Source organism: Arvicola amphibius, chromosome 7 (assembly GCF_903992535.2).
Source record: "Arvicola amphibius chromosome 7, mArvAmp1.2, whole genome shotgun sequence".
Taxonomy (NCBI): Eukaryota; Metazoa; Chordata; class Mammalia; order Rodentia; family Cricetidae; genus Arvicola; species Arvicola amphibius.
In genome coordinates, this window is record NC_052053.1 from 91,808,369 (window position 1) to 91,820,811 (window position 12,443).

The 12,443-nt window shown below is 51.9% G+C and overlaps 2 protein-coding genes across 2 annotated transcripts in view; both read left to right on the top strand.

Moving 5' to 3' along the window:
- The window catches only part of Pomt2 (protein O-mannosyltransferase 2), a 46,406-nt gene extending 43,473 nt beyond the window's left edge, over nt 1-2,933 (top strand). Inside the window, exon 21 of the mRNA XM_038335833.1 lies at nt 573-2,933. Coding sequence (XP_038191761.1) covers nt 573-678 — 106 coding nt within the window. The 3' untranslated portion in view covers nt 679-2,933. The remainder of the gene's footprint in view (nt 1-572) is intronic.
- Nucleotides 2,934-7,177: 4,244 nt separating this feature from the next.
- On the top strand, nt 7,178-11,651 carry Ngb (neuroglobin). Its single transcript, XM_038337394.1, has 4 exons — nt 7,178-7,331; nt 8,675-8,786; nt 9,355-9,474; nt 10,645-11,651. The coding sequence occupies exons 1-4, from the start codon at nt 7,243-7,245 to the stop codon at nt 10,777-10,779; spliced, it is 456 nt and encodes a 151-aa protein (XP_038193322.1). The 5' UTR covers nt 7,178-7,242; the 3' UTR covers nt 10,780-11,651.
- The last annotated feature ends 792 nt before the right edge of the window (nt 11,652-12,443 follow it).

Sequence of the window (12,443 nt, forward strand, 5' to 3'; positions counted from 1 at the left end):
TCCCCTTTCTCCTTGCTAGTTGTTCTTAGCTGTGACACCACCCCAGCACACCTAAAGGTGCCCCTTTCTAGTCACAGTGACCCCTTGCTAAAACATCAGGCAGTGGGATGAGAGGGAGGATGGGAAGCATAGCACTGGGGGTATAGGGCCTGACTCAGGATTGCTGTAAAGAGACTGGTCTTTGTAAAGTTCTTCTTTCTCTGCCTTCTGGAAAGTCTCAGAGCCCCTGTCAAGAGTCTTTGGCCATTGTAATGGGGCCTGTAACCCAAGAGCTTGTGTCTTCTGAAAAGGTTAAATTTACATGTTGGCAAGCACTCTGAACTATACATTCCCATGGTCAGACCCCTAAAAGGTTATCTCTGTTAGGCCTGTTGGGGAAAGCCTTTTCCCTCCTGGTCATTCAGCCAGTGTTATCACAGTGGACTTGGATGGGCATAGATGAATGGAGGAATGGACAGACGGACGGATGGATGGATAAACAAACTAGGTTATTTTGTGGAATGGGTGCCAGCAGGAGAAGTTGCAGTTGGTGAAGTTCTGGGATGCTGACCACCTTTCTCTCATTCCCGTAGCTTCTACCTCTTCCACCCTCTGGCTTATGGGATGGTTGGTCCCCTAGCCCAGGAACCTGAGAGTCCAATGGCAGGACTAAGGTGGCTGGAATCATGGGAATTTTGAGGCCACTGCCAGGACCCCAACCTGAATCCAGGTATTGTCCAGAGACACCCAGCTATGAAGCCAGATCCTGGACCCTTTCAACTTCAGGGGAGCTGCCTGTGGAGCCTAAAGCACTCTGCTACCCCCAGGACCAAACTCTGGGAAACAGACCTGGATTTAACTCAACACTAAAAGGAACCACACCCCTGTCTGCAGCTCCTACATGGGGCACTTGACCTACAGCACCACTTGGTGCCAGTTCCCTCTTCTGTCAACACAAGGAAAGCTGGTGTGAGTGTGGGAGGGTACTGTGTCCAATCTTCTTGGCATGTAGATCATCTAACTGGAGTCAAGTGTCATAAATTCCAAAAAAAAAAATGGTCCAAGGTTAACAGGATATTCTCTGGTATCTTTTCACATTGGATTTGGTTTCATTTAGGTTTATAAGGTCCGTAAGAAATTCTTTGATCTCCAGGAGGGTAGAGAGTGCTGTCCCACCCTCACAGTGTACAAGGCACAGCAGGTGGGACCATCAAAACTCTCCTACCCTCTACCCTCACTGCGGGCTGGCCTTCTGCTGCTGCCCCCAGTGTCTTCTGTGCATACAGTGCTGCCTTTAGTGTGCACAGAGCACAAGCTGGCAGAGAAGTTGCCAGTCTGTGGTTGACCGTCCTTAGATTTTTGGTTCCCTGTTCTCTGAACTGGGTGGGTGGAACCCACCTCTTGGCTGCCATGTGCCCAGTGTCTGTTTCTCACTGGCCATCCCTCCATCCCCTTTTCTCTGCATCTGAGGACCAAGCCCTGCCGGCTGATAGAGCCAGCGGTTGAGTCAGAGCAGAGATGTGTGCGGCTGAGCATACTGAGATGCGGGGATAGGGATCACGTAGCCTCTCTGGGCTGATGTTTTGTTCCAGCATGGCGTTCCTGTTTTCACACTTCTAGCCCTCCCTGACAATACCTTATTTTGCTTCCTTGTCATTTCCTTCCTTTCTGACACTGCTTTACCAAGTCTTTTCCCCAAAGGCCCACAGCTCCTGGAAACACATGACAGCTTCTGCTGTCCACCACTTTAAGTTCTTCCATTTCCTTGCCCAAAGGGAGTAAGAAAATTTGGTAAGAACTAAAGCTATCCAAGACCAGCCCTTTAGTCTGCCTTCTTCCTTTCAGTTCAGAACAAAATAATTATTTGATCCCAGAAGATTTTGATATTTCAAGGTTTAATGATGAATTTGCCATACTCCATCTTCCACCCACTGTAGCTCTCAACAACTCTGACAGGGTCAGAGCTCTTTAAAGCATCTTCAGGAGGTGGTTGCCACGGAGACTGGAAATTGGTCTCAGGGACAGGCTGTGTGCTACCTACAGAATGGTGGAGAGGAAAGCTTCTGGGCCCTGCTTGGACATTCAGCTGGAGCATCATTAATGTTAATAGAGGAAATGCAGCCCTGTCAAGAGCAAGGCAAGGTAGCTAATTAGATCTGAGGCCCACTGACCATCCTCTCCCATGACTGCAGCCCTTTTGACTTCCCTTCTCCTCCCAGCAGGAAGTGTAGCTTGTGTGTGGAATCTGAACTGTCTGTTTAATTGCATTTCTTGCAGGGACTGGGGAACTCTGCTCCCATTGCCCTCCCTGACCTTTGCCTGCAGTCCCAGGCTGGGCTGGTTTCTTTTGAGCCCAGTGGGGTACCATCTGGGTAGATTCTCCTGAGAGGGATGCTGGAATCTGTGCTTGGCTCTTAAGGTGGCCCATGGGGCATCTAACAGGTGGCTGATTTTTCTTGTACTCTATTTCTGGAGGTACTTGTTAGAGGGAAGGAACCCTGAAGTAACCAGAGGGAGCCTTCAAGAGCCAGAGTAGGTAGGAGAGCACAGTGGGCTCCAACATGCCCCTCCCCCTAATGTCACATTTTGGACAGAAGGGGTCTCTTGGTTCAAGTACCGGAAGAAGAGTGCTCCCCACCTACTCCCTCTTCTTCCATACCCAAACTGACCTACATTCCTGTGGAAAAAGGCCACTTGGTGACATCACCAAATACTTGGGTTCTATTTGGAAGATGGAGGGGCAGAGGGCTCTAGGTGCTGCTTTGCATGTTGGTTGCACTCCTTAAGAACTGACAGATGTGGTACATCTCAGACTGCTGGCAAGAAGGAAGATGCGCCAAGCAGCCTAACCCAGCCAATGTCTTGACCCACCACACCTTTTTTCTTTTCTTTTTTTAAGTTTCTAGAGATAATCAGAGACCATTACTTTTGTAATAAATAGCTCTTGTTTTCAACACGACTTTGTTCTTGTGTTTAATTGAATGTGACTTGCCCTTTAGAAGATGTTTAGAGGGCAAGTCCCACATGGTATCTCATGGCTGGAGCCAATATCATTCCAGCTGAGGCTCTGGCTTAAAGCCAGGGAAATGTGGGCCTTCCTGAGTACTTGCTTACTTGAGAGACAGTGGCTCTTGTTTCCATTCCTTAAGCTAAAGCCAATAAGAAGCTGAGCCTACTTTTTCTTGTTTAACTTCTCCAGACAGTATATAGAAAGAAATAAGGGAACCATTTTCCCCCTAATTCTGAGATAGCTATCTATGTGGCCCAGTGTGATAGCCACATGGTCTTCTGTTGAGAGTGCCAGCTGTAAAGGATCTACCCTGCCCTGCAGGGCATGATACTGAAAACCTGACTGGGATGTTGCAGAAATGAAGAAATAACAGATACACATGCAGAAAAGCTGGGACATGTGTGCTATGATGGAGATGCACCAGCTGCTTGCCTGGAACCTCAGTGTGTTTACTGCTCACAACATGGGAAGAGTTAGCTACTCTAAGTCGGGGCTCTGTAAGGTAGTCTCTGCCTGCTGGAAGAGACGTCCTGAAGGAAGTAGCTGGGGGCCATACCTTCTGTATGCTCTGTCAACATTCCCACAGGCACCAGAGGAAGACTTTGCCAGTCCCCGTGGTATGAAGCACTGAGGTCCTTTTCGATAATGCACATTCACTCAGGACTTCGTCTGCACCTGATATTTGTCCATCCAGGGCTTCCTCCGCTCCCCAGAGCATACAGACAGTGACAGCCAACATAGAGGCACTAGTGCCTCTACGAAACTGGAAGTCTTCTGGACTACCTTGCAGCCCCCCTAAGGACCATAAGGCAGGAGGCAGGCTGGGGAGAAAGGTCTCTCCCATCACTCTGGAGGTAGCATCTGGAAGATGCCAGGGACAGCAAATCAGAAGGGAACCAAATTGACTGAGTGACAATAGCTTAGGAAACATCTGGTTTGGTTTTTTTGTTTGTTTGTTTGTTTGTTTTTTGAGACAAGGTTTCTCTCTGTAGCCCTGGTTGTCCTGGAACTTGCTCTGTAGACCAGACTGACCTCAAATTTAGAGCTTGGCCTACCTCAGCCTCCCGAGTACTGGAATTAAATACGTGTGTGCCACCCCACCAACCAGTTAACATCATTTTAATAATGTGACATTTAGTCCTTCTGAAGGCCCAGGGAAGCCACCATCCTTGTTGCCATTGTACCCATAAGAGATTATATTACTCACCTAAAGATCCATATTTAGAAAATATGAGGCAGCACTTGGAGCAAAAGGGGGCCTTTGAAGCCCCAGCCTGGTTCTAGACTGGAAGAACATGCCCAGAGTGCCCCTATAGCCCTGGACACCGAAATGAGGCGAGGCACAGCTTGTGGGTATTGTAGTTCAGGCCGATAATTTGGACATTCTGCATAATGTACTAGGACCCTGGCTTTCTGGGTTCCCCCAGTGGAGGTAAATATTTTATAGCAGGTTTCCTGTGGGAGCAAAACTAAGCCCTAGCTTATAGCATTTGCCATTTTCCGCAGTGTAAATGCTGCCTCTGTGGTCATTTCAGGGTACCAACTTGATGTCAGTGCGTGAGAAGTTGGGAAGAGGTGCATAGTCAGCTCTAAGGCTTTATGATCCAGCCCTGCACTGACTCAGACCCAGTAACCTTGGCTCAGTCTGAATTATGGGCATGACTCTTAGTTGTAGTCTATTAAATTTGAGGGAGGCAGTGAAGAGAGTAAGCCAGATGATCAGAACTGAGGTCAAACCCTGACCCCTCCATTTCATTAACTGTGCAACTGGGCCAGCTAACTTCCTTGCCTCCTATTTCCTTACTGTGAGGTAAGAGTATAATAAAGAGCATCTCCTTCACAGGGTCACAGGGCTGTTGGGAGGTTACAGCTAATGGGCACAGTGTCTGGACACATGCCCAGTCTCCTAGTTCTTTAAGGACATGAATGACACATTGACAGCCCTGACTAGAGAACACTTGAACTGTCCTAGATTGTGACCTCCTGAATATCCCACAGGGAGGAGAAATCTCTCTAACCCCTTAAAGCAGAGTTCAGACCATCTGTGGTGGGGATACCTCACCCTGACTGCTTAGGCCATACCAGATCCTGGGGGCTCTCCAAGGGGAGCAGAGATTAGAGCCCACTTAGTCCTCTGTCACTCTGGCTCCCGGAAGACAAGAGGAACTGTGGGCTTGGGTGCTGGTCGCTCCATGTAGGGCATAAGTCCATTACTCCCATCAGCTCTTCAGATCCCAGAGGCAGTTAAGAGAAAAGGCAGCAAGGACCCTGAGTGAGGACTTCCAGGAAGCAGAGGTTGAGTCGAGTGGAGGGTGCAGACCGGCCAGGTGGGTTGCAGAAAGCACTATCCCTTTGTCTTCTTGCTTGGGGTCTCCTGAACTCTTTGGGGTTTGCCAGGCTGCCCTAAAGCCTTCTCTTCTGCTCCAGTCTAGGGGCCCAGAGATAAACAAATAGATGGAGAAAAGTGGAATAGGTCGTCCCCAAACGTCAATCTTAGGAGCTTGAGTGGGGCAGGATAGACAGGCCACCAGAAGTTCTAGAAGGCATGGGCTACAGTCTGTTCATAACTGAAGACCAAGGACGCTGGTTTGAATCCATGCAGCAAGACTCTATAGAGACCTTCCCACTCAAACCCTTACAGAACATGAGGACGCAGAGGCGATGAGACGTTAGAGCCAACAATGGAAGATAAGGGGGTGTGCTGTCCAGTGCCTGAGCCAGCAGAACTGGGCGGGGCCAAAGAACTTCCATGCTTGAAAGAACAGTGCTAACTGACCCGTGACCGGCTGCAGACCCTGAGTGACAAGCACAGGACTTACCTGAGCCCCTTTTAGAAAATCGTATTAATTTACGTGTCTTCCTCAGGAACGCCAACTAATAGTTTAAGACAGTCTCTCACTGAACCTGGAACTCACTGAACTGGCTAGCTAGCCGCAGAAACCCCAGTCTTCCACCTTCTCAGTGCTAGTATTACAGTCACTAGGCCCCGGCTCTGTGTATGTGTTGTGTGTCTGTTTTTCTTTCCTTTTGAGACAGTGTCCCTCTACATAGCCCTGGATGTCCTACAACTCATTATGCAGTCCAAGCTGGCCTCCAACTCACAGAGATCCCCCTACCTCTGTCTCCCCAGTGCTGGGATAGTAGGCATGTGCCGTCACTCCCAGTTTTTTTTGTTTGTTTTTAATCTGAGTGCTGGGGTTTGAACTCAGGGTTTCACACTCGAAGAGCAAGTATGCCCACTGAACCATTTCCCAAGCCCCTGGTTTCTTTGTTGTTTTTGTTTTGGAGGGTTTGGGGGGGGGGTTGTTCATTTTTTTCATTGTTTTTTGTCCTGATTTTCAGTAGGTCATAGGATGAGAGAGCACGGCTTTAACCCCGTGCATTTCTAGTTATTTCCATCCTGATCCAGCAGGCCTGAGAATGAAGCCTACAGTTAGCTTACTTAGCCTACAGATAGCTGTAGCTTGGGCCCTTTCCCTTGCAAGTGCCCCACTCAGACCCAGGGCTTGAGCAGAGGACAGACAGACAGACCAGTTTCATCAAATTGGGTCCTGTTAGCTGAACTCAGGGATTGTGAGCAGAAAGCACACGCCCGGGGATGGCAAGTCCAAGAGTTTTCTCGTGGAGAGCTGGAACTCACTTTAAACGCTGGGCTCCTGGGCTCTTCCTCGGAAATAGGAAGTGAGTATTACTGGAGGCGGGTGAGGCAGTCAATCTCTGAAGTCCAGGCTAACTTCCCCCTCTCATCTTCCTGCTCCTCCGGCCTCTCAGGGCTGAGATTACGTGCACGTGCCACTAGGCCAGCCCAGATAAGTAGTAGCTCTGTTAGTTTTCAAGAGGGAAACAAGCCCAGAGGTTCAGCAATTTCTGTTAGGCTCTGAAGCCTGGACATTTCCCAGGCCTTGGGTCGTCCCTGCCTAAGGCGGGTACGGAGGGAGTGCACAAGCCTCTCTAAGCCAGAGGGGGTGGGAACCACCATAGCTTTAAAGGGCGGTTCTCTGGGAGCTTCGGGGCACAGGGCGCAACTGCTCGAGCAGGGTCCCCCGGAAGCACCAGCGGGTGCGCATCCTCTCTGCTGGACCAGCGAAGCGGTTGCTGGGCCCCGCCGGACTAAGGCACTGGGCCTAGAGACCCCCCCTCCCTTCCCTCTTCCCCCGCGTCGCTCCGGAGATGGCGCTGCACGTGCGGTGACTGCGCCCAAGCCCTGAGGGTCCCATCCCTGCGTCCCGCATCTCTCATCTCTCGGGGAAAGCATGGAGCGCCCAGAGCTGGAGCTGATCCGGCAGAGCTGGCGGGCGGTGAGCCACAGCCCTCTGGAACACGGCACTGTCCTGTTCTCCAGGTGAGCGCTGCCGGGCCCCAGGGTGCGAGTGGAGGGGGGACTGGCAGCAGGGGACTTGTCCCGAGAGGAGCAGAAACGCCCCCCTCCCCCGCGCGCCTCCGGTTTGCAGTGGTGCTCCGGAGAGAGGGGTGTGTGCGTGGCGACAGGTGGTGCCGTCCCATCTGCTCTTCCCAGTTAGCGGCTCCCACCTGAACTGATTGGGGGCTGCAGGGGTCCATTACCCGCACCCACCGATAGGGCAGGTGGATGCAGTGCCCTCTGCTCTACCCTGTGATATCCCAATGGGTAGTGACTGCAGGGTCGCTCACAGCAGTGGGGCCAGCAGGAGGAGACGAGTGACCCAAGGTCAGCTGGGATGTGCAGGCACCTAGATAGGTGGGACAGGCTCCCAAGCCCATCCACCCCCCCTCGAGTGGAAGGAGGCCACGCTGTCCTGGCCCAGGTGAACTCACGCCCAGTCACCAGCAAGATAAACCCTTCTGAGGAAAACACAGGCTTAGAACCAGAGAAGCTCCAGAAGAGGGACGACAGGCATCCACTCTCACCACCCGGAAGAGAGGGAGAGGATGGGTGGGTATCTACAGAAGGATGGGTGGTTTTCAGCCTCACCTCGGGCGCTGCCAACACCACAGGGCCGCACTCCCTCTCTCATTGCAGATCCCTAAGCCAGTCCAAAACTTTGGAACAAGACTTTTGCAAAACCTCTTGTAGTTGAAAAGGGAATAAATTCAGTTACACACACACAAAAAAGTGACATAAAAATGCAAGCTCTCCCCAGTGAGGCTGACATTTTCTGGCTGTGCTAACTGTATTTTTTCAAAATCTCCATGCTCCTCCCCCAACTCCCCATCTCCTCACCCCGCTACTCCAGTACCCACTATGGCTTTACTGTGTGACTTTAGGCAGCTTGATTAGCCTCTCTGAGCTTCTGTTTCTGCTTAAAAGAATGGGAGATGCACAACTCCAGTTAGCTAATAAATGCGTAGTGCTCAGTAGTGCAAGGCTGTGCTTGTGCTCTTCTTGTCACCACGCAGCTAAGCCTCCTCATATCTGAGGACATTGGGAAGTTTCGATCCAAAAGGGAAATCTCCCCCTAGATTTTGGTTTGAGATTTCTGCTTGTCCCAAACTCAGCCTCTCGGTTGTCTAGGGAGGAGCTATGGTCTGCCAGGTAATGTGAGAGGTTGGGGACACAGAGTCCTCTGGAGGGTGCCCAGAAAAGGGATGAGGGGATGTTGACTAAGCTGGCAGTGCCTCGTTAGGAATGTACTGCGTCTTTCTTCTGAGCTGCCAGAGTCTGCTCCATTGCAGCTCGCTGCTGATGACACTGCCCCCAACCCGCAGGCTCTTCACCCTGGAACCGGACCTGCTGCCTCTCTTCCAATACAACGGCCGCCAGTTCTCCAGCCCCGAGGACTGTCTCTCTTCCCCAGAATTTCTGGACCACATTAGGAAGGTGAGGGATACAGAGCCATGGGGTCTCAGATCTGCAGAACATTGTCTTGGTAGGGAAGAAGAGTATTTGGGATATGAAAAACAGCTTTGTGGCGCGCGCGCGTGCGCATACACGCACACGCACGCACGCACGCACGCACACTCCATTCCGGTATCTCTGGACTGGACCCCGCCTCCTCCCCCATTCTTTCCTCAAGCCAGCTGGCCCCAGCCTGGTACATGGCTCCCAGTCTTGTCCTCTGGCTCCCATGGATGGTATCAGTGGATCTTGATCAATTGGAGTGGCCTGCCTATGAAAACTAGGCTGGGCTCATGATCTCCACCGCACCTCAGTTCGCCCTGTTCTAGGCAGGCAGTATTGTGTTTTGCAGGTAGGTTGCAAGTTTTGAAATCCTCAAAACAGAATTTTGGTCGTCGAGCTGCCACATATGGAATACTTACCGTCTACAGACTTTGGCCGCCTGCCACCTCGGCTCCTGGGCAACAACATTCTAAAAGCCTCCTTGGTTGAGAAGTCTGGGCTCTAGGAAGGCAGTAGTATTGTGTTGGGCGCTCTGTATCCCTCACAGGTGATGCTGGTGATTGATGCTGCAGTGACCAATGTAGAGGACCTGTCTTCTCTGGAGGAGTACCTGGCCGGCTTGGGCAAGAAGCACCGGGCTGTGGGAGTGAGGCTTGGCTCCTTCTCGGTGGGTAATGGGGTTCTTTCTTGCTCCAGAACTGCAGGCGCCACTCTCTCCCAGCCATCCCCCACCAAAATCCATTGCCCCCCCCCATCACCACTTCCTCAGAGGACCAGAAATAGGGGCTTGCTTTAGTGACTTGCCTGCGCTATGTGAGTAACACTGTCCCAACCCCTCAGAGCCTCAGAATTCTCTTTAATACGGCTTCTTTAAGAAGGCCTGGCGGCCCTTGGCTTCCATTGATTAGATCATCTTTCTATAGGTATCAAACCACCTCCAGAGTCCTCCCTTAAAGCAGTTTCTGAGTCCTTGTGGCTAGACTTAATTCGTCCTCTGGAGTCTGGTTGGAGTCCTCTGTGTACTGAGTCCAGCTTCACTGGGGCTAGGATGTCTAAGGGAACCTGTGAGCTTTTAAACCTCCCTCATGCTAGCTAAATCTCAGCAAAGAAGGACTGCTACCAGGAAACCAAGCCTCAGTGGGCAAGAGATTATAAAACCTCTGCTGGCGCCACTGCCGCTAACGGTCCCACTGGCCGGAACCAGTCACAAGGGGGTGGTCTTAATTGCCTCTCCGTCTGGGCATTTTCACAGTGCCTGATCCTTAGGAGAGATTCAGAAATCCACGTGGGATAAACAAACCTCATTTCAGTTGCTGGATAAGGCGCCCTGTGCGCAGCTGCCGTGCTGAGAGCTTTCGCAGAACCTGGGGTTTTTGTTCTCCGTTTTACTCATGAAACAGCTGAGACTCTCAGGAGCGGTAGTGGGGGGGGGGGGGGGCGGACTGCGCCGGGCCATCCAGGCCATGAGTGCTGGTCAGAATGTGAACTCACGCCTACTTGACTGCACAATATGGGATTTTTAATCTCACGGCCGCCGCCTTGCAGGTGGGGAAACTGCGATCTGCAGGCGCTGGCATAGTTGGGTCTGAGCGGTTTCCAGGCAATGCACAGGGAGGTTGCAAAGACAGGAGTGAGATGAATGCTGTATCCGCCGAACATCCTCAAATCTCAAGGGAAAGGTGGGCGCAGGGTGATGCTCAAGGTTACACTTGGGAAGCATGAGCCCTGTGTGGAAGAGGAGAAAAGCCTGTGTACCCTTTCTGGCCCAGGGCTTCAGCTTTCTCCCCTGTAAATGGAGAGACGCTTTCCCGCGACTAAGTACGGCTTGCTTCCGCAGACAGTGGGCGAGTCCCTGCTCTACATGCTGGAGAACTGCCTGGGTCCTGACTTCACACCGGCCACAAAGGCTGCCTGGAGCCAACTCTACGGAGCTGTGGTGCGAGCCATGAGCCGAGGCTGGGATGGGGAGTGAGAGAAGAGCCAGCATCCTCACCTACTTGTCTGTCTGTTGATCTGTCTGTAGTAGCCTCAGCCCCTCCCCCAGGGTTTCCCTGCACCTTGGCCTCTGTCCCCTTGGCCATCCTAGAGAGGTGATGGGAGAGGACTCTGTCTCAGTTCCTGGTCAACTGCAGAGAGGTGGGATTTTCCCTCCAGAGGGGCCATTGGGCTCCCCTACTCCCCATAGGTGCACCCCTGCATGTCTGGTTAGCTCTCGCCATGAGACAGAAGTAGTTTGGGTACTGAGGTGGCATGGGAGTTCTTCTCAGAGAAGCCTCAGCCTACGGCGAGAGTAAAGTGAGTAGGCTTCTAGAACCTTCTACCAGTCTGCTCAGTCTCTCAGATGCTTTCCTGCCAGGCTGTCCAGGCTGTTTACTTTCCAAAACTGAAGAGAAGGACCAGCTTCAGTGTGGCTGGGGATCTCAGGCAAGAGGAGCAGGGAAGATTGTGTTCTTCCGTGGCAGTGGCCCCAAGTCTCAGCTGCTCAGATGTCCCATACAAAACTTCCTGTGCCCTTGGTTCAGCATTTCTGGTAAAAGCACCCCAGTGTTCTTTCTGGGGGGGGGGGGGAAAGAACCAAGCTGGCCAGACAAAACTGAGAGGCTAGTAGGGCAAGGAGGAGTGACCTCATCCCACATGGCCCTGAGCTGCAGGACTCTTCCTGCCACCCTAGTCCAGCAGGGCTGAATCTTGTCTCCCCATCCTCCTCTGCTCACTTAGCTCCCTCCAGCTGCAGGCGCCCAACTCTGTGTTTAACCCTTGAGGTGAACGCATGCCTGGGCAGAGAAGCAGGGGAGATACAGTGGGAAAGGCCTTTGTTCCTGTCCCCAGTCACCCACACTTTCTTACTCTGTGTCACGGTTCTGTAAGCTCACAAGAAATAAACATGTTCTGTGTGCTGACCCTCCATGCCTGGTTTTTCTGTGGGCCTTGACTTGTGCCAGATGAGACTACAGAGTCCTGGGGCTCAGATCAGGATTGGGGTGCTGGGGTTGGCAGGACCAAGGCCTGAGCAGGTGGAAAAGGAAGAGGTCTGGAAGGGAAGGCCAGAGGCAGCGGCGGTGGAGGAGCTGTCGTGGTTTTGGGGTTCAGACTGTCTATGAGGCCACCAAATCCAGTTCTCTTCTCTGGGCACACACTTGAACCAGCTTCCTTTAAACAGATGGGACAGGGGACAGTTCTAACAGTAGCCCGTGTGGATACTGGGAACACTTCCACACATGCTACACCCATCTTCAGGTGTCCACTCGTTCCCCATGCTCAGTCATTCACCGGCTTAAAGCAGAGTTAGTTCACAGTGGCCTTGAAGGCCACTTAGTGGAGGCATCCCGCCCCCAGCATTGCCCATTTAGAATTCAGTTTGGAAGTGATATAACCTTCTCTTGTGCGTGGGGTGGGGAGTGGTTTGTATTTGAGTGGGACAGTTTTGAATGCTTGCTGCCTAGCTTGTGACAACAATTTTGAAGGCAGTGGGACCTTTAGAAGGTGGGATCTGGTTGGTCAAAGTAGGCACTAAGGGCGCCTCAAATGTGGAACCTGATCCCTGGTTCTGGTCCACCAGGAGATGAAGACACAGCCGTGAACTCTGCCATGTCTTCCTGCTGTGATGGCCTGAGATCTTCTGAAACCATGAGACGG

What these genes read in the sequence shown, in the direction of transcription:
- Ngb (XM_038337394.1), top strand. Translation starts at nt 7,243, where the DNA reads ATGGAGCGCCCAGAGCTGGAGCTGATCCGGCAGAGCTGGCGGGCGGTG. An exon ending in TTCTGGACCACATTAGGAAG is followed by an intron (nt 8,787 to 9,354) that starts GTGAGGGATACA and finishes TATCCCTCACAG; the next exon opens with GTGATGCTGGTGATTGATGC. An exon ending in TGAGGCTTGGCTCCTTCTCG is followed by an intron (nt 9,475 to 10,644) that starts GTGGGTAATGGG and finishes TTGCTTCCGCAG; the next exon opens with ACAGTGGGCGAGTCCCTGCT.